The following is a 25,749-nucleotide window of genomic DNA, read 5'->3' as shown; positions in this document are numbered from 1 at the left end:
CAAGGTAAATGTGATGAAGGTACATTATGTGGCCTAAGAAAGACTCTTCCATAGTGCTTTTATATTTATGTATCTCTGTATATTCCAAAACATTGTTTAATAGGGCATGCTTTTGCTTTACTCTGGGTGAAGATAATTTCAAAATGTCTATTTCAATTAAAGGGTTGAAGAAAATCTAATATAATTTCCTAGATATTATATGTTTCATTGGAGAAAGTATGTGCTCTTCATTTTTGGACTTTCACGTAGGAATAACAAGAGCAAATTTGGATTTTCTCCCAAACAGCTGTTGCAGCACATAACTCTATAAGGATTCTGATTTAAATTCCTTAATTTTGGTGCCTTTTCTCCAGAAATCCATTTGTATTACTTACCTCCTCTCTCTGGCAGATATGTGGCATTACTGAAGATGCATACCTACTTCTCAGCCTTCTCTTACTGGAGTTTCTTGAGTTTCTTCTTATAGAGAACTTAAATGTGTTGTGGTCAGTGATACTAAATGACCCAGCACCTGTGTCTCTACTTTTTCTGTCCCTTCCTTTCCTGATTTAATGTCCATACTAGGACTTTCATCTGACAGATCAGGCAGGCTTTCAGACTCCCATCCTGACAATTCAGGGTATAACATTTCTGCTCTGGAATAACAGAAAATACAAATGTAACATTTACAGATTTACCTCTTTTGGTGATAGTATAGAAATGTAATCTTCATATATAAGTCTTGCTTTTTCTTCAATAACTTTCTTGTTCTGTTCCTTCTTTAGATCTTCACATGCAAGCCAGAAAAGCAGGTTCTCCTCACTATACTCTGTTCTAAGAAACTCTCTGAAAAGGTTCCTCCCAGCTGGTGTTTTCATCATCTTGTCAAAATTCTGAGCCCAAGACAAAATTTCATCTGCAGTAGGGTTTTGGCTGCAAAAGCAAATATCATTACACATATGCTTCTATTTTTGTAACAGTGTTTTCATACATTTGTCCAAAAATTCTCCTTTCAACTGCACTTTAGTCCAAAGTGAAAACTGGAAGCAACAAGGCTTCATCAGTGACGGGGGAATTTTGTTCACCCTTCACTTGTGCATTCATTATCTCAATAGCCCACTAAACATGTTTTATGTTACGAGACATGCACTTGGCTTTCTACAAGTTTTCTGCTAGTGTTCTTAGCCATGCGACCCAAAGACAAAATCCCACAGCAGCACTGAATTCCTATCTCTGCAGATAAAGAAGATGTGATTGCAGGAAGATGGAAATAGACTCTCTTTCATGAGGGTTTTAGATGACACCTGATGTTCCTGCCTGTTTCTGACGGTGACTGGCCAAAATTTGGCTGCCACACAATTTGGTTTAGGAAGAAAAAGAAAAATAAAAGCCTCTTGGCAGCCAAAAGCATACTAATGAGCCCCAACAAAATAGTAATTCAGAGAGCTTTTAAATTAGCATATTTCTCTGTGCTGGTGCCTAAGGGTTGCTAAGCTTCACTCTGTTTGGTGCTATTGACCTGAATGATGATCTATTGGCATGAGATGTGATGGATGTTGCTGGCACACTGGAAAGAGAAGAAATGGGAAAAAGTCCTTATTCCCATTTCCTGAAGGAAACTATTTGTGGCTTTTAACAGTGGATGCAGTGGATAAGTGATCAGAAGACTAACTTACGTCACTAATCCATTAAGGTACCACTGAATAGCTTGAGAAGGTAATAATCTGAATTACTTAACAATTAAATACAGTTTCAAACTTAATTCTGAGTGCCCACCCTTCCCTTCCTGATCCAACACAAGGGCTTTGCTAGCTGTTGTCAATAGTTTCTGTGTAATCATAATGCACAATAAGTGACATTTGTCTATATAATTTCTCTTCAAGTCCATTTATCAAGTCCTACTCTGCATGCAAGGCAGACTGGATGATGGGAAGTTATTTGTGATAAATGATAAATCAGAGAGAGTTTAACATTTAAACTATCCAGCAAAATAATTGTAACCTGAATGAAAAAGTTTAAACACAGATGTGAAGGTGAAAAATCTTCTCTCTGAGGAGAGTGCAATCTGTCCAGGTGGATATTGCTGACAAGCAACCTGTACTCCCTTACTGTCTGTTGGGAAGCTCTCTTCACTACAGTATTTTTTGGAAATTTATGACATTCTCCTCTCATAAAATACCGTGATTAGCAATGAAGACAACGAGTTGTTTGGGTTGCTTTTACCATCAGACATGTCCTCTAAAGTTTTAATTTGCTTTTCCTGGGATTAGAGAACTCAGAGCCTCTGACAGTGTGTGTTCCACACACAACAAATATTGGCCCAAGCTTTAGACAGAAATAGAAGCTCAGACTTCCAGTGTGTTTAATCCAATTTTCAAGGTATGTGCTATTTAGTTTATTTGAGTGAAACCATTGTCCAAGCTGTTTTATGAATGGCAGCCATGTTGAAAATCTGATTGTGAAGTGCACTTGCCCATTAGTTTTTCTTCTTGTTTGGATAAACGGAAGAAAATGATCTGACAGGTAGCAGAGGCTTTTTATAGAGATCCACATATGGAACCATCCATGCACCTCCCATTCTTCCCCACAGTTCCTCCCCACAAATAAGAAACCATAAATAAACCTGACTTATGAATCAATGTCTCTGTTGTCATTTCATTGTCAGGACAGATTTTGCTTCTTTTTGCATAGATTTTCTTTTGGAGGAAAAGCAATTAAAAGGACTTTCCCAAAGCACAAACCCCAAAGCAATTCTTAAAATTAGTTAAAGACAAATTAAAACATTTACTAGACAGCAGTTCGACCAACTTACCATTCTTCTATGACTTGGATACTCTCCAGTTTGGTCGTATGCGTTGGCCTTCCTGCATTGTCTCCTCTGTCTTCATTCCTAACAGTGAGGCTGCAATGTAGTACAACACTTTATTTTGTCTAGAGAAAGTTAATTTAAAACAATTACTATAGTAATGACAACTTTTAAAAGATATAAACCTATACAAAGTGTCATTTTTCACTCTTGCCTCTAAACTTTTGGAGAAAACTTTTTTATAATGACTTTTCCGCTGTGTTCTGATGAATATTAATTAACAGTTGCTATCAGCATGTGCATTTTTTTAGAAGCTCACAGTTTATCCGCTGAAAGGGAAAAACTTAGAGGTCACTTTTGGAGTGATTTCACTTAGTAAACTGAGAATATTAGTGACAATAAGGGTAGAGGGAGATACGAATATCTGAATTGGACATTGCTGGGGTTTGGTGCCCCACCAGTTCTGGGTAGTTTTTCATTCTTCATGAACATTCCCTTTTTTGTCTCTAGGATATGGTAACAGTAGATGGCTCAGATACAGAACTTAGTATGTGGCAGCTCCTTATGATTTCCTCCTCTGACCTAAATTTGTTTTCCATTCCAAAAAGTAAAACTTACAAGCCTCTGAACAGAAAGGGATCCATTATCGTCATATTACCACAAGCAAGGAAAAGAAAGACTTCCTTTACTTGAGGACGTTTTTAATGTTTTTTCTTCTTTTTCAAAGCTGCTAACTAGCATCAATTATTTTTCTGCAGATACCTTTTTAATCAGATTTGCTTTAGTGGTAGCGGTATCCTCTGTGTGTGTTCTCTGTGAATGTTCTGGAACGTAGTATTGCCAGCACAACCACAATTCCTGATAACTATTGAAATAAAGTATGTTTTGAGTGACATAGTTATTCATACAGGAAAGCTGGTTCCAATAATTAAGCTTAAGAAGCGGAATGTAGTAAGGAGATGGAAATTTCCCTTTATCGGGTGTCCCCTATGTATCCAATTGAGAGAAAACAAGCAACCAAGCAAAAAATCCCCCTCCCAATCCCAAGAGAGCTCATCTTTTGAATATCGAGTATTCACCATACAATGATGCTCTCAGTCATCCTTGAGTGTTGCTACACAAAAATATGTTGGTAGCATAAAGCTTCTCCCTCTCCCACTAATCTGAAAAACTCAACACTCAGCTCTAAAAAGAAATCCCAGCTCTGAGACATTTTTAGTACAAAGAACCTTTCTTTCTAGACCCTCTGTATTTATAAGTCTCTTCAACACTTTTTTCAAGCATTTGGCAGACTTAATAGGTGATCTCAAACACTCTTCTGAAAACTGGAAGTTTAGGCTTCCAGGTAAAGCAGAGCACATATTAAGACTTAAACATTACAAAGACGTACACTTTCAAACGAAGCTCTTTGATACTGGTTGCTCCTTCACTTACCTGCCAAGACCTTAGTTCAGGCCCTTGGTCCTACTTCCCCTGTTACAGCGTAGGAATGCAGCTCCAGTGCTGCTAAGGTGTTAGGGTGTCATCAACTGCTGCAGGAGAAACAACACATCCTGAACTCTGGGGTTGGCAGGTAAAAAGCCTTTCTGTCTCCTCTGACCTGTTTGTCAGTCTAAAGAGGGAGCACCCAGGAAAGACAACAGGAGTTCCGTATACAGGAGGAGAAAAAAAAAGGGACCATCCACTTTCTTCTGTCTTGTAATCTTTAAGTCCCCACATGTAACTGCTTAGGGTCACCTTGCATCTGGCCAGAGTACAAAGTTGGGGTGAGGGAGAAGCAGGGAAGGCACAAAGCTGCTCTCTCTCCCTGCCTCCTTCCCTCCTTTGCAGTCCACAGGTAGAGCAGCATTTATCTTCTCTGCTGGATGCAGAGAACTGAATGTCCTTTAGTTCCATGGAAGAATAACACCACGGAAGGAGGAAACAGCTTGTGTACATTGCAAATGTAACAGGGTGTTCACCTAAGTCTGTCTAAAAGAGAATGAAGCTACTTGTTTTCCTTCACCACATGAGCAGCAGCTAAACTGTACTGATATAATTTACTTGTCAGGCAGTAGATGTCCAAGGATGTGGAGTCTTACTGGAAGTAGAAAGTGACTCATCTGAGAGCAGTCAGTCTACACTGGTAATTTAATTTATTGTCTGAGATCAAGTACTGTTTGTTTTGCTCACACAAAACCTTTGCTAGACTTAGGGAAACTATCATGAGTTGATGAAGGGGAAACAGTGAAGTAGTGAGTGGTGAGGAAAACGGACAAGAAAGCCATGTTAACTTCACTGCACTTTTTTTTTTTGTTTTAATCAACAGGGTAACAGGTAGGCATTATGCGTTTTGATTTTCTACAGAACTACGTCTCAATAAAAAGTTCAGATGGTGGGTCTGGAACATAGTATATCACTTTTCTGGTATCTAAACCAGAGTGACAATATAAGATACACACTTGGCACTGATTCCTTCATCTCAGCATTCATATGTGGAGTTTAATGGCTGAATTTAGTCAGAGTTGCAAAATAGGGAAGACTCTACAGACAGAAGTGTTATACTGGGTTGGAACACTTTCTCACGTTTGGGTATTGCATTAAAAACTGTGCTAAATTTATAATGCATCTTGGCCTAAATTCTGCATTATGTTTCCAGTGACAACCACTAGCACTACATTTCAACTTTTATTTATCTACATCTGTCAAGGCAGATCCATTCCACTAGATACATTACTTTTGATATGTTTTTCCTGTGAATGAAACCATCATTTTTATACAGAAGTACATTCAATTCAGACATGTTCTGTTTTCACTCAAGGAACTGGTTCATATTCTCTGAGAAAAAAAAAATTAAATATTTACACATTTGTGACTGCAAAGCTAACTTGAATGCAGGCTTTAAATAACTGATCACAATAACAGACTGCTACCTTTTAACTCAAAATGACTACACTGCACTGCTCTTTCCTGTGTTGCTATCTTTAGCTAGAAATACACTGTCTGTTCACATTTCTCTGTGGAATTTAAGCAGTCCACAGCAGAAAAGGCATCCTGCATACCTGATGTCCCTGATGCTTTAATCCATCATTGAAGCTAGCTGATTATGTCAGAAGAATTATGCTGTATAGTGTAAAACTAAACAGACTAAAAGTAACAGGCTAAAGATTAACAAAATGATCTTACTTATTTAAGGCTTTAAGAAGAGGAAGTTGCTGATATACCTTATCAAAAATAGTTAGATGAAATGGAAGTGTTCTAGAGAGACATCTGATGTAAATTAACATCTATGATGCTACTATTATTTATTAGTTGGAATACACTCAGCAGATATCTTTAAAATTTAGAGTGCAAATCGATAGCACACATGATAAAAGCACAACAAAACTACTAATGCCTTAAAAAGAGAGAGTTTGGGATGTCTAATGACAGAGTTTAAATGGCAAGCATAGCACGTGTTTGTTTTCTGTTCCTGTGGAAGGTTTGTTCTGCCCACTTGTATGCTGATTTTATTGCTCTGGAGAGTACAGTTAAAAGTACTTCAGCGGCCTGAGCTTGATGTACCTTTCAAATATATCTTGGGTTCCTGACTGCTACAAACCCAATAAGTTTCTTTAACTACTGCAACAGTATTGTTATGAGAAATTTCTGTTTGGAGTCAGTGTATTTCCATTTTGCAACTTCACACACTTTATAAGTAAAAATGTTAATGATCAGGGACTACTTGAAGAAGTATACAAATTGAATAAATGAACACAAATAAGGTTAAACTGGTCCAGGTTCCTAGCTGATGTGTTTTTGGAGGAAATACTGGTATTCAGAAAAAACAACCTTTATTTATTTAGCCGCTATTATTTGGCTGTTAATATTCACGTTCAGCAATTAAATAATTGTTCTGTTGTGTAATTACTTAGCTAAATCAGTATTGCTGCACCCTGGTGCATGAGAAGGTAAAAAAGCCAAGCTAATTGGAAAAATCATCAGGAGAGTTGAACTAATTTAAGAGCAAACATCTCACTGACTCTTCCTCCAGGTGTTTCCATCTGGTGGTTTTAGCTTTTTTGTAAGTCTCATCCCTACTGCTGCACTTGTCTTCTACTGCCATTAAGAAACTGAAAGTAAATTAGAACTTGGACCTGATCTTTCATTCTCTGTATATCCAGTAAACAAATGGTATTTAATTGCTTCCCAAGGGCCAGGTTCTTATGTACCATTAGCCTAAATCTGGTGAATCAGTGAAACGACTGTTATCAGCATGGCAAGAAAACCATGCCATTGTGACAGGTGCCAAGGTTAATCTGCTCATGCATGGCTGACACCAGTTACTACTCACTCAGGCATTTTCTCAGTTATGTGTATCATATGCAGTATATCACCACAGTATTTTGCAATTATGTCTGGCATTGAAGACAATGTGACTATTAAAACCTCTTGCCTTAGTGGTGGTTTTTATTGCTGTCATGAAAATAAGGAGTAGAAATCAAACTGGGACACTGTGCACTAGTTTGGTAGGCTATTGGGTGGCCATTCAGGAGATCTGCACTTAGTTTCTACTTCTTGGCTGAAGTTTGTAGATGCTAGGCTCTGCTGGGCAGTGACTGCATTTGAGGCTGAACCTGTGTATGTCACTTAGTAGGGCCATGAGCCTTCAAGCCACCACTGTAACACAAAAACCATCCTTATTCCAGCAAAAAGGCCACATTAAGTCAATTGCACATACAATCTAAAGGCATAATTTAGTTTTCAGGTGAAAATCAATATTCAGTTAAGATTCTCTGGGTAACAGATGTTCTGACGTTTCCTTCACTGATCTACCCTTTGAAAGAATATATCTCACTGGCACCACACTTCACCCTATCCTACTCCTAGGAATTTTTATAATCATCAGATCAAGAGACACGATATTTTTAGTTTTCTTAAAAAAAAAAAAAACCCACAACTCTCCCCACCAAAAAATCCCAAGATGTAATTGTGATTTTAAAATTCCACTGGGTAGATGATATAAAATGACCATTCCCCAAAAGTGTTGACAAACACAAGTCAAATTTACCAAACAGATTCAGAGAGGAAATAATTTTTCATGACTGTTTGGAGGAGGAAAATCTTTTAAACAAACATTATTGCACATGAAAACAAGAACATATGATTAGTGCATTTTCCTGAAGTATGGGGAAGGTGTTTTTGAAAACTCCAAGACAAAGATGGGCAACAACCCTTCATCTTTCACCAGCTGGGTAAATACCTTCACTCTTCCATTCAAAGTGGCGGTGCTCTTGCTGATCTCCACGCTCTCTGATTCCTTTACTTTTATTACAAGTGACTGGCTTAAAACATGATATATGAACAGAAACTTATTTTTTCGGGGTCAAATTCAGATGCAGAAAAAGTGCATGCTAGTATCTTTTTCATTTTTGATTGTGGGCCAATCTGACCAGATTGTTTTTAATACTGTGGTTCAACAGTCAGTCATTGAAAAATCAATTGTTTGCACAGTTTTATTCAGAAGCTCACTCCTACATGCTGAAGCATGCTCTGGTAGATGTCAGAGATAGATGTGGTCCCCATATCCCATATGACAATGCAAAATACAACTATACTGGCACTGTTTAATTTCTTTTATGAAAACTTATTTATTTTCTGACACCTTTTTTTTTTTTTTCTGACAGATGAAATATTTAAGCCTGGTGTCAATGAATACTAGTTAGGACTGTACTTGTTTGTTTATTAACAGAGGAGAATGATGATTTTGCTATACTGTGCAAAGCAATAATATTGAAAAATAACTACAATATTATTTTGATCCATTCATAAACAACAATACAGCTGTGGTAATCTCAAATCACTTTGAGTCTAGTCAGTAATGCTGTCTTCTATCTTCCTTTTAATGTCACAAAAATAGGTATTCATGAGAATGAAATGTTACATGAACAATATTATCCAAGGATAACGTTTTGGGTTTTTTTCTAACCTGGGTAGAGGGTAAAAGACCTGCTTCTATTAAACTTAGGAAAAGAATTAACTTTTTTTGTTACAGATATAATAATATCCAGAATAAAAATTAATAATATCCAGAATAATTATTATGAGAAAAACTAGAGCTAGAATCATTATTTTTATGAAGAAGCGATGCCTTGTACTAGACATTTTCATAGGCTCAGGAAAAACTTGCACTATATCTTTCAGGGCCCTGGCTGTATCAGAGGGAAAGAGGATGCATCTGTTATCTGACCTCAGAGAATTCATGTCCTTGTAAGAATAACAGGACAGACTAAAGCTCTACAACTGTTGTAATAATATCAGTATATGCAAAATATAGAAATGCAGAGCAAATCTGTGGTATTACATGAATTCTAGAGTGGAGACTTGGGTAGACTCCTGGCTGTCTGCAAGACAAACATAAGTGATGTGCAGTTCATCCACAGAAAGAAGTGAAACAGTAAGAATTACAAACTTGGTATTCTCATATGTCTGAACTGGTAGTCTGTGAGAGACTTTGGAGGGAAAAGGTGGTCAAGAGCCTTTGGAATCACTTGCTTGATTGCCAGTGGATTGGAATCTGGTTAACTCAGTAGAACATAATAATTTTTGTTACAAAGAAGAAACAAAGATAAAAAAAATGTGAAGGATTTTTTGTTGTTGTTAGTGTCCATTCTATTTTTTAAGAAGATATGATTTTCAGATCTTTACTGGATTCAGTACAGAAATGTAGGATGTAAAATTTTATACTGAAAATGAGTTAGAATTTTAATGAAAAATAGCAACATCCTACTCTGAGTAAAAAATTGTCTTGTGCTTAAAACTAAATGATGGAGATTGTGTTTAGCAGACTGACATAGGAAAGCAGTCTGTTGAGGGAAAGCCAACAATTACCATAAGGTTATAATCAGCCTACTTGGCAGTGTCTACTGAAACTATAAACTCCTTTCAAAAAGTCCAGGTACCTGTGGTGCTAAGTCTCCTGCGTGCCAGAGTTACATTTGCCTTAGGTGATAAGATGGTGCAAGAGGCATGTATAATCCAAATTGTTTTTAAGAGAAAAAAACAAACAAACCTGGATTCAGTTGTTTTAGAGTGAAAAAAATTGTTTGCAAGGAGAATTTATAAACTTGACATCTGATTCTGCAAATCTTACCTCATGTAACTAAAAAACTCAAACAATTTTTTTTTTTTTAATAATGCAAGTATTTGCAAGTTTACCATCCTGGAGGTTTTGTATTACAACTAAAACCTCTCCAATATTTCAAAGCTTCAAGTGAGGGAAGGAATGCAGAGTCACAAACCTCCTAGCTTTTCATTCAGCTTACACTGTGGTCTCATTACTTTGACCTGTAACTATAGAGGCTGCCATGATAAGTGGCCTTTTTTTTTCTCACAGGTCACAAAAAGTAAGATAAAATGAAATAAATGATAAAAACAGATGCTTTGTATCTTCCAATGGCTGGAAAACATACAATTTCTTCCTTTCCAATTTTTCTTGGTGGTATTTTCCCCCTTGATTCAGTTTGCTGTGTTGTAGTGTGGTGTAGTTCATATTTTTTTCCCTTTTCTCCATCTCTTTGTTTGAAGAGCATACAGCTTAGAAACAGTCTGTAAGAAATAGTTCAGCACTTGTATGTGTTGTGAACACAATGGAAAAGCTTAGTGTCCGCTCAGGACTCAGTAACAGTAAATGCAGGCAGACTTCTGGCTCCCATGTGCACATTTCTGCACACCATAACTTCTGTGAGCAAAGAAGGAGCTCAAGATGTAAATTTTCTGGTCTGATTTTTGCTACCCAGGATGGATGCAGAAGCTGTTTCACAGGCACTTCCACTGGGGTTTTATGGAGAATATTGCCGACTGGAACTGAATTTCTGTTTTGCACAGATTTGACAGTTAAAATTAATTTACTTCTAAATTGGATTTCTAACAAAACAGCATTTGTGGAAAAGTTTAATGAAATTAATGAAATTTCATAATTGGTTTTGATGGTTTTAAAAATAATTATCATTACATTTTAAAATTAAATAATCAATTGTCTTGGTTTTATTCATTGTTAGTTACCATTATTCTAACTAGTCTTTTGTGAGTAATTCTAGTTAGGGTAATAAAACAATAGCTTTAAATGAAATATTGTGCTTAACTTTAAGAAGCTCTTTAGAAAAAATACATTTTTTCATAGGAGATTTTTTTTTCCAGTAGGCTTTCTAATTAGAAGAAAAGAGATTTTCTGTTAAGAAAACAGCTCATTGGAAAATCCAGCAACTATAATTCTTAACTTCTTGATATGTATTTATTAGAGCCTCATCTCTCAGAGTCCTGCAAACAGCACCTCCACCTTTCACTCAGAATGACATTTATACTAAGAACTGTGGGGAGAAGCATGAAAAGCAATGCCTTACACATAAAAATCCTAAAGCACAGCAAAAACTGCATTTGTTTTTTGTATTTGAGGTATACTTACTTCCCTAAAACAGTCTTGAGATTTCTAGAAAAGTAGCATTGATGGTATGGCTGTGGAGTATGTGGACACTGGAATAAAGAGATGCAGTCAAACTTGTGCCTACACACGAGTATCTTGGCCTGTTCACTGCTGTATTTCTGACACCAATGCTGCAGCAGCAACCCAGGAGTGACTGAAAGAATCACTGCCAATTCTCCTGTCTTTGTGCTATAGTGCTCCTCTTGCAGTGCTATTTAGACTTTTCTGTTGAAGGAACAGCTTTTAGCCCTGTGAGATATTTAAGTGTTTAGAAGGAAATACACTTAAAAATATTATGGATTAATGAGGACCTTCCTTTCTTCTTTGTGAAAACCTGGACTAAGTTCTGTGAGTACTTTTTTTCAAAGGCTTATAATAAGACCAGCTCATCCATGTTCAGAGTTGTGAACTCCCCCATGAAAAACAAGGAACTACTCAGTTCATGAGAGATTGAATCTTTCTGCCATAATCTGGGGGAGAGTGGCTTCAATTTCCTTCTGCTTTTCTATTGTAGTGCTTTCTTACTACTGTGTTGGATTCAGCGTAATTGGTCAGTCATTACAGATTCAACTATAAGCCATAAAAGAAAAAGGAGATTGGTGGAAATAAGGTTTAAGATATCTGGAGCACCTCAGACTATTAAGGTCTAGTCAGTTAAGATGTTTAGCTCTGTCCTGATAGTCTTATGTTGTGCTAGTCCTCAGCTTGAGAATTAAACCCAGTGATCTACTGCTTAAAAGTATAATCATCTCTCTGTTAATGGGAAGTCTTGGCCAAGATTTTGGAGTTTATGTAAGATCATTATGTAAGGTTATTAAATTGCATCTCACATGCCACCGTGAAGGTAGATCATCCTTACTGAAATATGAATGCTAAACTAAAGTAAGTCATAGAGGGATGTGCTTGGTAAAGCATGTACTTAAAAAGGTTTTAGAGAATCTGCAGTGTTTCACTCTCTTCCCTTTCCTGTGTATTTAATGATTTAGAATGGAATAGATCTAAAATCTGGTAACCTTTCTCTTCATAAGGGACAATCAGATTAACAGTCTCTTTCTAAAGCCATGAAGTTGTATTCTCCTGCTGTATTTTCCATAGAAGTTGAATTCAGCATACGTTTGGCAGACAAGTTGTCAAATTTGTCCAAACACTACATTTTCCTTTGGGACATCATGAATAATTAGAAAGTAAAGCCTTGTCAAATCAGAAATCCGCAAGTCGATGCATCTTCCATCATAGATTGCTACTTGCAGTGTGATCTTTGATGTATATTTTATACTGATTCTTTCTTCTTTTAGAACATGTTTAGAAGTGTATTCATAGTGGAAAAGCTAACCTGCTGGAAAGCCCTTGAGAAAAGCAACATTCTTCTAAGATGCCCACAGATATATCCAGAACTGTTTTGCCAACATTTAAGATCTGAATTCAGTCTTTGCCAAACTGAACACAGAATCACACAAATACAGAATCACAGAATGGCTGAGGCTGAAAGGGACAGAGGAGGTCATTTTGTCCACACTGTGCCCACATGCCCCTGTCCCACTCAAGGCAGAGCCACCTGGAGAAAGCTGCCTGGGATTGTGTCCAGACAGTTTTTGAATATCTCCAAGGATGGAGAGTCCACAGCCTCTCTGGGCAACCTGTGATGGTACTCACTAACCTTCTGTGCTGGTTTTCAGGCAGGATAGATTTAAATTTTCCATAGTAGCTGTGAGGGGGTACAGCCTGGGGCTGGAGGGGCATATCTAGGTTGTTATTCTATACCGCTCACATCATCTCCAGGGGGCGGAAGTAAGAACTCTCGCATCTGGGAAGAAGGTGGGTGTGGCTGCCAGTCCGGGGCAAGGGTGGTGGGTGTAGAGTCCATCTGCCACTGTTCATTTTCTTGGCTTAGTGAGCATTTTGCATGTAAATCATCCTCTCTTTTGTATACTGTTGTTATCAGTGTTGTTGCTGTTACTGTTTGTTTTCTTTCCTCACTGCTGTTTCCAGTAAATTGTTCTTATATCAACCCATAATCTCTGCCTTTGGTATCTCCCATGGGAGCGGGGAGGGGAGTGGTTTGTGGTTTTCTTTTTAGTGGAAGTACTAAACTGAGGAATACCACTCCTAAGCCAGGACATCTTCACACTTACAAAAGTGTTTCCTGATGTTCAGAGGGAACCTCCTGTGTTACAGCTTGTGCCCCTTGCCCCTGGTCCTGTCACTGGGGACCACTGAAAAGAGCCTGGCTCCATCTTCTTTGCTTACTCCCTTCTGGTGTTTATACATATTGATAAGACCCCCTGAGCCTTCTTTTCTCCAGGTGGAACAGTGTCAGCTCTCTCAGCCTTTCCTCAGAGGACAGGTGCTCCAGTCCCCCAGTCATTTTAGGGGCCCTTTGCTGTACTCTTCCAGCATATCCAGGACTCTTGCAATGAAGAGTGCAGAACTGGACATAGTGCTCCAGGGGCCACTAGTACCATAAACACCACATTTACTGCAATTATATTTAAAAAGAGACTGCAATTGAGGAATATTTGGGAGAGGCTACTTAAAAAATGCAATTATATTTACATTAAAGGATGACTCAAGGGTGAAGGAGAGAACCGTGGTCTCAAGGTCAACGCAGGCTAAACGTTATGTGAAAGGAGACTTTAATGGGCAGCTTTGCTGAACTTGTTTTCTTCCTCTGTTCTTGTGCAACTGATTTGAACTACCTAGCTACAGATATTGCAGCTCAGCAGGAGTTCAGAGGTGGATGGAAATTACCAGTGTGTACTGTACTTGAACTTCTGAAATAAAGGACAGCATCTCCCTCAAACTTAGACTACCACTGAGCAAAAGTTGTAACTGTTCAAGAGTGGAAGGAACTAGTGATTTAAAGCAATCTGGCTTTCCTAAGATCTTTCTTGCCTGTATCTTGTTTTTCTGAAAATCTGTAAGAAAATACACTTTCTGCTGGATTCTACTTTAAAGAGATTATACTGCTTTTGCATAATGATAGCCACAACAGAAGCAATTACAACTTTTAGAAACTTTTAATCCTTTCTAGGCTATTTTTTTTTGAGATTTTTGTTCTAAGATGTGGAATGTAATTTCTGTATAGGTAAGAAATTCATGGGTTGCCAAAGTTTGCTTGCCAATGATTTCTAGGTACTTTAGCTTTGTTTCATTACTATAGCATTGGTTTCTGCTTTAGGCAATATGCAACTCAAGGATGTATTTCTCTTGTCAGGTCACCCAACTAGATCACTAGTCTGGCTGCCATCTTCATTCCTTCATTTAGAATAATATTACCATTCATATTCCATCTTGTATGATGAATACATTTAATTACTAGACACTCTGCAGTGTCCTTACTCCTGGCTACAGCTATTTTGCAAGCAATTCCTTCACATATTTGAGACAATTAAAAGTGGCAGTTCTGTAGTGTTCAAAGAAATGTAAATTGTATTCCTTGAAAGGGTAGCTAGATGAATAAAAGCCCTCCAAATCACTAGCAAGCAAGCCTAATGGTATCAATTAATTCTCATAAATGAGCCTAGTCTCAGTTTCTGTAGTGGCTTTTTTTAATTATTTTTACTTTTCAGAAATCAAAATAGCAGCAACAGTAAAGAAGTGAGCCTGCATAGAGTCATTCCTTTGATTCCACAGAATGGGATGTAGTTTCCAAATGGGAAGAGATGCCTGGAAACATTCATACTAAATTCACATTTTTCTTTTTCATAAGGTGTTCTGAAGTTCTCCAGTTAAAGAGCATTTTAGGAATTTGTAAAGGATAATTCCTACCATGATGTTTATGAACACTATATTTCGTGAAATTAGCCTGGAGCGAACTAGTTTATGTTTACCCACATCACAGTCAAGTAAGATGGGGGATCTTCCACTTAACATTTGTCCAGATGACAAACAGGTTTGAGAACCTCTGTGCCAGTCTGTGTATATTACAGATATCTGTTTTGTTGGTGCTCGTTTCTAGACCTTCTGTCAGACAAGGCCCTCAGCTGGGAAGCACTTTCAACATGGATGGCAACAAGAACTGAAGATATACATTCCTTCATAATGGGTGCTCAGCATCTGCCTGTATCAGGCCTTCAATCAGGCACTTCAGAAGAACCAGCTGACATCTAGACAAATATAAGTGCTATGGAATTATTAAGGGTGACTAGACAAGATTTGTGTGTCCTTTGCCTTTCTTCCTTGCATAACGAATATCTGACCCACTTTTCTAGTGAGAGGATCTCCACCTTGTAAGTGTTACCTACTAGGGGTCCAGACTCATTTCCATGAACCATTCTCTCATTTTTTTCTCTTATAAGCAGCAGACGTTTATTCCTCTTTTAACTGACATTTTAAACCGATTTGGAATTATACATGGTTAAAAAATAAACCAAAGTAAAATGGAAATTCTGCTGCTAACAGACTTTAGTAGCCTAATTTTTTTCCCATTTGTTTTGGAACTACAAACTGCATTTATTCTTGCAGATAAAATGGTCTGGGAGAATTTTCTGGTCCTGAAGTTGACTGGCACCATGTAGCCAGCCCATGAAAGCCCATACCCCAAATCCAGGCTTTCTGCACCTACAAGAGGCCATTGCCTGAGACTGTGCACTTTGGCAATGGCCTAATTTCTGCCAGGGAGTTAACATTTCCTAACAATTTAACTGTACAGGCTGACTGCAGCCCATATTAGACCCTTGCCATGCTTAATTTACTGGTATAGACACAGCCAGTGTGCTTAATTTGGATAAGGGTATTTTGTTGTTGGTTTTGCATATGAAATACTTAAGTTTTTATTATTCCACAATGAATAAAGTTCAGAGGCTTTTCAAGGCCACCTTGGCACCTTTAAAATGTCGCCATCTATCAACATGCCTAACTTCAGCTTATATTTTGATCTCAGACCCATTCTGACCTTTCACATACTTCTCCATTTTTGCAGTTTTCCATGGACTCCTGAGTTAATGCATCTTTGTGTAAATATCTAATTGCAAATTTGTAATAAGGAAACACAAAACCAGCCTAAACCCTATCAGGAGAGATTTCAAGGGCTCCAAACTCCTAATATCTGAAAATCACAGCATAAGCTGGACTCAGGTATTCTCAGCACTCCTGATTTTTTTTTTTCTTTTTTTCCACAGCAACAGTCAAGCTGTGTGCTGGTGACAGATAATCTGTCATGACATTATGAATCTTCCTTCAGCCACTGTTCCACAGACACCAAGTTGAATAGCATTTTGGCATAGGCAGGTGGGATATTGGTATGAGGGGTGAGGGAGAGCCAAGATGCTGATGCTCTGAAGCAATCCATCTCTTAAACAGCCTCAGAGGAGGCACCAAGCTGCTTTTACCCAGTGGAAGTGATTCTGCCACTGCTTTCTCTCCCTCTAGTCTCCTCAAGAGCAGCTGTCCCTGAATACACTCTTGTGTGCTGTGCCAGGACAGAATAAGATTCTTTTCTGAAGTTAACTAGATTTAGCCTGCTATCTCCTTCTAAGGAGCTACTGTCAGTATCTTTTGCACCACTGAGTTAGAATGAGCCTTGTGTAATCCCAAATCCCCTCTGAGCATGTATTTATTCTTCAATTTAGGAGGATTGCAGTTCTGGATTTTTTTTTTCACTGTAATTTTCTTTACAGAATTGTTTGCTTAAAATAGGACTATTTTCTGCAGTTAGACTGATGAGGTTTTTGTATCTTAGTAGTATTACACACAAAAGAATCTATGCATTTCATTTGTAAATCTTCAGAAACATTTATTTAAAATTTGCTAATCTATTATGTTTACAATCTACTCATCCTCTAACCTGCCCGTGTTATCACAGATGGGTAAAAATGTCAGTAAACACATGAGCCTTCATCTGTTCCTCAAAATGAAATGAACTTTCAAAGTTTAAATTATTAAGAATAAAATCCTGATACTAGGAAAGCTTGGCCCAGAAAGCCCAGGCCTGGTTTTGATGTTAATGGGGATTCTACCACTGTTAACAGACCAGCTGCATAAGAAACTGTTGCTCTGCTCTTTGCATTAGCCTTCTATTTTTATTATTTTATTATGGGGAGGAACAAGTTTACCTCATACCTTTGAAAACAGAAACATTTATGAGTTTACACGGAGCTAGACTCAGTTTATGGTGTTAAGGTTTTTCAAACCAGGGTTCTTGGTTGGAAATTAATTTAAAGTTAATTATATATGCTGAACATCTGTGTAGTGTCTTGTGCATCTCTGTGCTTTCACCATGAATTCACAGCAAACCAGCAGCGCCTTAGTGACCAGCCCTTTGCATCACTAGCCAAAATAAATGCAGTGTGTAGCTTACAGCTTTCTCCTAGAGATTTTGATTTACTTTGCATGTCCTGCAAAGCAATGGCCTGCACCAAAGCTGCTTCTGCACAGCAAATGGCCTGTGGAAACCCCTTGCTGCTGTGGGAGCTGGTGGCTCACAGTTCTTGCCCCTGCTCCAAGGCTGTGCAAGAGCTTGTGCTTCCATAGGAATTTGGAAGTAGGTGGCAGGAGGCTGAGAAGAAGAAAGGAGGAAGATATAAGGTGGTTCATGAGCTTGGATATAGGGATTTCTTGGCTGCTTTTTGATAACGAGAGGTGAGATATATTTGATTAATTTAGAACAGTGACCAAGGCAGGCTCTCATGAGATTTAACAGGTTAACTTTAAGCTTCCTTCAGTTGTTTTTACATTAAATTTTGTTTTCTATAAATTTTATTTCAAAAGTCCTTTTGGTTTGCCAGGAACATTGTTTTCCTGCATTCATATCTTACTCCTTGGAAGTAGATGAAGGAAAATTATTAGTTAGCAGCAGTTAGTATACCTGTGAGCTCATCTAGCACACCTTTACACCTTGTGTCATCATTTATGTAGAAGATATGTGCTTCCCCTCTTTTGAAAGGTAGCGTTTCACATCTGCTTCACAGGGAGGTGCAGGAAGTGGTCAAAGCTGCCTTTACTCACCACTTCTGGAGCTCTGGGATAAGCTGCATGTTGAATCATATACGAGGTATATTTGTTTTCTGGCTCAAGGAGAGAAGATTTCCAGGAATTATTAGGCTAACACTGACAATCTGACCCAGTGTCACAGAAGGGCACAAGCCCGGAGGTTGGCAAGTCAGCCTGTGATGCCTTTGAAGAGTTGTGTAAACAAGCATGCACAGAGCCACCTGTCCCCAGCCTGCCCTGAGAACCTAAACTTACATGAATTGCCAACAAAATCACTTGCTCTGTCTTAACTGTAAAGAAGAATGAGCCTATTAAATATCATACACATTAGGAAGACATGCTTCTCTGCTATGATTTCTTTTTCACTTTATAGATCATCCTTTTCTTTTGCTTGAAAGGGAAAAGAAATGCTTTACTTGGGTATTATTTAATAAGCACTATTAACTTAAAGAAGAATGAAAAAAATACTGGAGAACCTATTTATTTTTAGAGTGTCTTCTGCTTATTTTTCCAAATGCTGAGAATTTCAATTTTTTATTTTAAGTAGCCCAGGGAACATTGAGATGTCCATTTCTGAGGACTAAGTATTTAGATCCTTAGCCCATACTTCACTCCATGGTGTATTCCAGTGACAAGAAGAAAGTCTGCCAGCTTTCTCTCATGGACTCATCACTGAGGATATGTGGACTTAAAGACAAGGTGATTTAAGACTGATTTTCAGGAATATCACATTCAGTAGCTTGTGTGACAGGTCAGATAACAGATTTTATCCAGCTTTAAATACTACCAATCGGATGAACTGGTGCTCCTTTCCTAAGAAAGCACCAGTGCTGCCTATCACACTGTGACGATGGAGATGATACTGTCCCATAGACACACAAAGCATGAGTTCCTGTGCTAGCTGAGCCTACTATACCTCAGAATAAATTATTCTCCGGGAAGGAGTGGGAGTGTTTTCATCTTTGACCTCTGGAAAAGCAAATGAAAAAAATATAAAGATGTCTTGTGAATTTTTAAAGTATAAAAAGGCTCAGAATGGAACACCTTTTCCCATTAAATATTTTTAAAAATATCACCTATTTCGATAAAATAGAGTACAGTAGCCTGTAGTTCGGTATTCTGCACTAGAGTACAATAATTCTTGATGCACTTTTCCACACTTGATTTTTCTCAGGTGTGATGTTTTGAAAAAGTAAAACACAGAGAATTGAGTACCTCTGTTTCAGATGTGTTGTCCTATGTGTTCAGGGAGGAAAAGAAGAATTAAAAATAAAATTAAAACCCAAAATATATTTTTCAAAATCAGCACTTTTGTTTCAAAGATAAGGATTTTATTTTCTTGTTAAAAGCTTAAACAAAATCCATATCCTTCTTCCCATGCCTGTCTGCAGCAGAACTTTTAGACTAGAAGTACACTAGAGGTGGGCTGGTACAAAAAAGTCAGCCAGGCTCCAGCATTTTGTTATTCACATATTTCAGAATATGTGGCTATAATTCATTGCATTAAATTGGTTTTTTTCCCCATAATTTCTTTGCCTCCCTCTTCCCCAAACTTTCTACCATAGTTAAATAAGATAAAGCAGCCATGACTATGGCCCCCAGAGATTAACTTGTGTAGACTCATGCAAAGCTTAGACACAATTTTTCGATAGCAAACTAACATTGAATATGCCAGGAAAAATTTATTCCTCTCAAAGTACTAGAGTGGTGGGAAGAGCAAAAATAAAAAAGTGGGGGGTTTTGTTGTTTTTTTTTTTCATTTAGAATACCATGCACACTCTGTTTGTTATCAGTAAGATAACGTTGTAGAGAAAAGAATTAATGTAATTTAAATCTTTCCTTAGAACTGTTTCTGTCATCTCATATTCATGGTACCAGTGACAGAAACATCTTCTGGTAGGCCCAAGTAAATTGCTAAACCCATGCAAGGAAAATGTTCCTGTTAATAAAGAAAAATATTTGTGTAAGGAGGTCATCAGGAAGAAGTTTCAGACATAACTCACAACAGTCATAGACAAGTTATAAGAACTGGAGGAGAGAGGTTTCTTGCCAAGAGTAACTCTTTGCCAAGATGGCACATACCTTATCTTCCCTGGCATCTCTTGTATATGTTAAACTCTCTTCCACAAGTCTTAAGCAGTTACTTTAATGGTTCCCTTTCAGGTAAAGGCTCACTCATTTAAATCAAGCTACAAGGAAAGTTAAGCCATCATCTTCACTTATCCCCTGGAAGCCTTTTCATGTCCCCCAGACTGCCATACTGCTAAGGTCTCTTGCAGGGTAGATGTTAGATCCCTTGTGAGCCTTCTGCGTATAGTAAAAGCAGAGGGATTATTTGGCATCAGTGTCCCACCGTTTTCAGATTCACTGAGCACCTTATGAAAGGAAGAAAGGATGAAAAGATATGTCTCCTGCTTTGGGTGGGAGACAAAGGAGGAAGCAATATAAATTTGGCAGAAAAGCCAACCTCCTTGTGCTAGCATCTGGAGAGTTTTTTGAAGAATGTGATTTACAATTGTTTGCAAGAGAACAACTGTCTTCATGTCTGCTCAGGAAGCTGGAGTAATGGATTGCTAAATAAGGTTGGGGAGGTGAAATAGCAGGCTTACTACTCTTACCTTGCTAAACTGAGCTCAAAACTATAAAGTCACAGTTCTAAATACACTGGAGCAACTCTCTGGAGAAAGTATAACTGAGGAAATTATAAACTGTCACGTTAGGAGTCTTACTGCAAATTTTGCAACTCTTAGGCTACTCAAGTCTTTGAAACTATACCTAGTAAGGAAGCACTCTCTTCTGTCCTCCATTGGAATGGAGTTTTGCAGAAACTTAAGACATGGGATTAGATTCAGTCCAGGACCTTGGCTACCTGACTGGTACTTAACTGTTAGCTGCTTTAATGAGGCAGTCTTCCTGAAGTGAGTGCCTAAGGTCTATATTTGGTCACTGAAGAGAGGAAGGTCCTATAGAAGATCTTCACAAGGATATATTATCTGCTTCTGGTGTAAGTGGACAAGTTTTTCCGGCTGGGAACCTCCAAAGCACTTTATTTTCTCCACTGAGGAGGACTGCTTCCTTCACTACTGATGCTCAGAAATAAGTTCAGAACTTAAGCTAGCTGGGCAATGTCCTGAGCATACCTATTAAAATAAAATGGCCATTTTAATAATCCTGCTTATCTCCATCTTTTCCAGTCTGAGCAAACCTTGGTAATCAGTCTTGCTTTGTCCTTGTAAACTGAGCAATTTGCTGTCCTAACAATTATCAGTACCAATAGATGTACCGGGTCTGGCTGGGATGGAGTTAATTTCCTTCATAGCAATCCATATGATGCTATGTTTAGGATTTGTGACCAAAACAGTTGGTAACACATCAATGTTTTAGCAGCTACTGGGCTGTGCTTGCACAGCCCTAAGGTTTTCTCAGTTTCTCATATTGCCTTGACAGCGAGCGGGCTGGGGGTGCACAAAAAGGTGGGAGGGGATGCAGCTGGGACAGCTGACTGCAGCTGACCAAAGGGATATTCCATACCATATGACATTGTGCTCAGCAATGAAATTACATGTAATTACATGCTTTCTCTAGTTCCAGAGGTCTTAGTATTCGAGTAACATGAATTTCTCAAGAGATACCTGTCTGGAACTGTTGCTGGATTGATTAGTGATGAAGACAATGCTTTAACTGTCAAAAATATTTTTAGAACTCTAATGATTTGTGTGGATATACGAACTACTGAACTAACTCTTCAAACAGGAAAAAGTGAAAATTTCTTACTAAAACCTGCACATTTCAATGAATGGTGAGGAAGTTGAGGCAATAAGGGGTTAGTGATGTAAGAACTGTCCTCAGTCACACACACAGCTGGAAAAGCAGAAGAAAATTCTTCTAATCTTCATATTGACAGTTAAAGCATTGTCTTCATCACTAATCATGTAATTACATTAGGTCCAGAGAACTTGTTACAATTGTTGATTAGGATTTCCTATTACAGAGAACTAACCTAGAGAATTAACTTCATAGAATCCTCTATATATGAGAGAATAATAAAGTTTGCTACATTTTTTTTAATTCATTTTGTAGTTTTTAGAGTACACAACTGAGGCAAGAACAGTAATCTGTACTCTACCTGCACAGTTCAAATTTACTAAATGAATTTGGCACTACAACTAATGACTTCATCTCAAGTGAGATTATAAAACATGTCATACAGCTTTTTTCAGAGTTTTGTCCCATCTCTCCACTAATGGAGTTTACACTGCCAAATCATAGAAGATACAGCTGAAAAAGTTGTATTACCTTTTCTAGCTTTTTGATTTTAGTAAATGCAAGTGATGTAACTATCCCCTTTGACCAGTTCTTTGACTTAATTCCAGAAACTAGCTTAAATTGACAGGATTTTTTCCATGCTCAGTTTAATCTACTTTACAAAAAAAAAAAAACAAACAAACCTTAAACCCTGAAAAACCTGAAAGACAGCAAAAACAATTACTAAAGCAGATGAAGGTATATGTCATGTTTTAAATCAGCAATTGCTCTAATTTAGATTTATTATGCATAAGCTGTTCTCCATTCTAAGGAGTGGAGGCACTCCATGTATCACAAAGCTCATAAAACTTAAAAATATAGTTGTTAAATAAGATTTCTTGAGATACGGCATGCTTACAAAATAAAATCAGTTGTCTTTAGGTTTTAGAAATTTGACTGATACTTTCATGGCTATTCATATTCTAGTATCCAAGGCAAAAGCCAACCCTAGCTGTACATGCACAATGATGAGCTTTATTTCCATTCAGGAAGGAGATGTAGTCAGGGTGGAAAGTTCTATGAAAACATCTTTGGGGTTGTTAAAAAGCAAGCAGAGTGCTAGGAATTAGTAATAAAAGTCAAAAGCAAACACAAAACATGGTGCATCCATGTCTTTACTGCAAGATCTAGTCACAGACTTCAGACAGGAGATAGGGGAATAGGAAAGATACAGAGACATGAGGTAGGTGGGTATATAGGACAGATAATGATAAATCATGGTCTGGGTCAGTTTCTGTATCACAGAGACTAAAATAGAGAAGACTATGAAAGAAAAAAACAGCTGATGGGAGATATGAGAGAGCTCTATAAAATCTTGACCATCCTGGGAACAATAAGTCACTGTTGTTCACAATCATAACAACAAGGAGGCATCAAATGAAAGTAGTATCTAGTAGAGTAAAACAAATAAAAGGGAGTAATACTTCATGGAGTGCACAGGCCTGTTGTAGAATTTATTGCTACAGGAAATCCTAGCTGCCAAAAGTCTAGATGAGGTCAAGAAGTTACTTCTGAAAATGGTTTGACAAATTAATGAAAGAAAGATCAATCAAGGGCTATAAACCACACTGGTTAGAAATGAACTCTGGGCCAGAAATTCCCTAAGCTGCAGAGTGCCAGAAGTTGTGAGGAGTTTTGCTGTGGGTAGGTTGAAGACGTGCATGTCTACTTGTTTTATCCTTTCTTTGTGGCATCCAATAAAGGTCACTTCCTGAAATAGGATACTGAGCTAAATGAACCTCTAGCCTGTGAAAGTATCACTAATCTTACATTTTGCCCTTGTCCCACAGCAGACAGAGTAGTGGAAAAACATTCTCTACATCCTATTTAATACACTTCCACCTCTTTTGCAATATGGATTGAACATATTGCAAAGTAACTTAGTGAAAGCATGAGCTCTTTCTCATCCTTGCTCCAAATATCCTCTGCCTCTGGATGAAACTGGAAGTAACAGCCAAGGCAGGAACACCCTGCTACTGCTTCCAGGATGTGGCATCCTGGAAAAAAGCTGTCCCATTTTGTACCTTGTGCATAAATGCTGGTATGTATTTTAAAATATTCTGGGGCAAATAGATTTTAGACTGGGGCCAGATGGCTGATTCAAGTGAAAATAACACAGATACACAGAAGAATGAGCAGTCCAGAAAAACTGAACTGTCTAGGCAATAGGATGCACAGGCTCTGAACAGTACTGCATGTCTGTAACTTTGCATTTCAATACTGTGTTCATAAAAGTAAGAAATAAAGACCTGATGCATCTCAAGACACTGAGAATTTAAAGCTATTTCTTAAACTGACTTTAAATTTTTGACATTTCAAGTGAACTCTTTGTTTAAGAAGGGACAAGCAGCCACAATCTTTGAGCCTTTTTTTTCTTCCACTAAAATTATGCTACATCATTTTAAAGTGGAATTTAAGGCTTGTATTTTCAGATTTATAGAAAATATATTATTCAATAACTAAGTAGTATAACAGGATACCACATATTCACATTTATGACCATCTCCTTTTTATCCTTCTGAATGCAAAGAACTGCAATATCAAAAGTACAAGCAGAAAAAAAAATATTTTGATGCAAACTATAAAATATTCAGTATCAAGTCTCTCATTCACACACAGGAATTTTACAACTGAAATTTCCTCATTCACTTATGGCTTAAGTAGGGTAAATATAGCTTGAACTTACTATTCTTTCCTTTTCCCCCTCAGAAGATGTCCAATCAAATTTGGGAATTTTTAAATCAAATTTTTAAGTAAAAAGTTAAATTGTGCCTCGTCTCCCCCAAGTTTGCATGTTCCCAGTGCTTCACAGTTTCCATTCTCATTGTTTACCTGTGGTGGATACAGAACCAAATATACTACAGGACATACCATGAACAGCTGCAGCAACAGCACCAACAAAAGCAACATGTGTTGTTGGGCCTTTGGTTTCCAGGTGCTTGAGACACAGCTGATGTTCCTTCATTTTGTGACTGCTGCCTCTTTCTCATTTCAGCTACTTCAGTGCCCAAGTGGCTATAAGAACACAGACATAAGAGATGTACAGAATTACTACAGACCGTCATAAACGACATTCACATTTCTACAGCAATCTCTGATTCAGCTGATTTTTACAGCTCATGGCAACAAAAGCACATGACCATCAACTGAGCTGGCCAAGTAATAGTTCTACTGTGCTAAAGGCAGCTTCCAAAAGACCACATTTTAGTGACACACACTACTGTGTTGTTGAATCACGCCTATTCTTAACGCTTTGGCTGGGCTCAAAGGACTGTTTATTATCACTGTTTTGAACAGCAAGGCACACAGCTTGTGTAGCACTTGGGAAAGACCGAGTTGTTCCTTGCCATAAGACTATCACAGCTCTTTCCATTGTACTAAAAATACAGTGGGATGACTTTAAACATGAGCTGGAAACTGATCTTTTTTACTTTTTTACTTCTTTAGTCAGTGCTGGACCAAAGAAATTAATGTAAGTGATATTATATAGGCACTAATAGCTGTCTGTTAAGAGCCAAGATTGTTATAAGTGTCATAACTGAGAGGCTTGCTACTTCTTTGTAAATAAAATGAATGATAAATATGTATTTCTAAAATGCTTCTCCAACTTTGAGACAACTTTCTTGTCACAGATTTTCTCTTGCTCATTGCCAGTTTTTTCTATGTTTTATTAGGTCAAGATATTTCTCTTTCTGGTGACTTGAAATATGCAGCTGGAAGTAGTATACCATGCATTATCTAATTTTCAAAAGAAGTTAAAGATTTATTGCTAAGTTATGTTATTTAGGGA

The 25,749-nt window shown here is 37.7% G+C and overlaps 1 protein-coding gene across 5 annotated transcripts in view; it reads right to left on the bottom strand.

Annotated features, from left to right (window-relative positions):
* RGS17 (regulator of G protein signaling 17) overlaps positions 1 to 25,749 on the bottom strand; it is a 72,919-nt gene that overhangs the window by 6,315 nt on the left and 40,855 nt on the right. For 2 of the 5 annotated variants that reach the window (XM_051801699.1, XM_051801701.1), the window contains exons 2-4: positions 24,831 to 24,974; positions 2,792 to 2,869; positions 678 to 912 (exon numbers count right to left, since the gene is read on the bottom strand). In XM_051801699.1, the coding sequence (XP_051657659.1) occupies positions 678 to 912; positions 2,792 to 2,869; positions 24,831 to 24,949 (432 nt within the window). In that variant the 5' untranslated portion in view covers positions 24,950 to 24,974. Of the gene's footprint in view, positions 1 to 677; positions 913 to 2,791; positions 2,882 to 24,830; positions 25,146 to 25,749 lie in introns of those variants that run through there. The other 3 variants (XM_051801698.1, XM_051801700.1, XM_051801697.1) reach the window with 2 other exon arrangements.

Source organism: Manacus candei, unplaced genomic scaffold (assembly GCF_025592945.1).
Source record: "Manacus candei isolate 608988 ecotype Guabito, Panama unplaced genomic scaffold, ASM2559294v1 h1tg000052l, whole genome shotgun sequence".
NCBI classification, from domain to species: Eukaryota; Metazoa; Chordata; class Aves; order Passeriformes; family Pipridae; genus Manacus; species Manacus candei.
The sequence above is the reverse complement of the archived record's forward strand: the minus strand, read 5'-3'. Positions and strand labels throughout refer to the sequence as shown.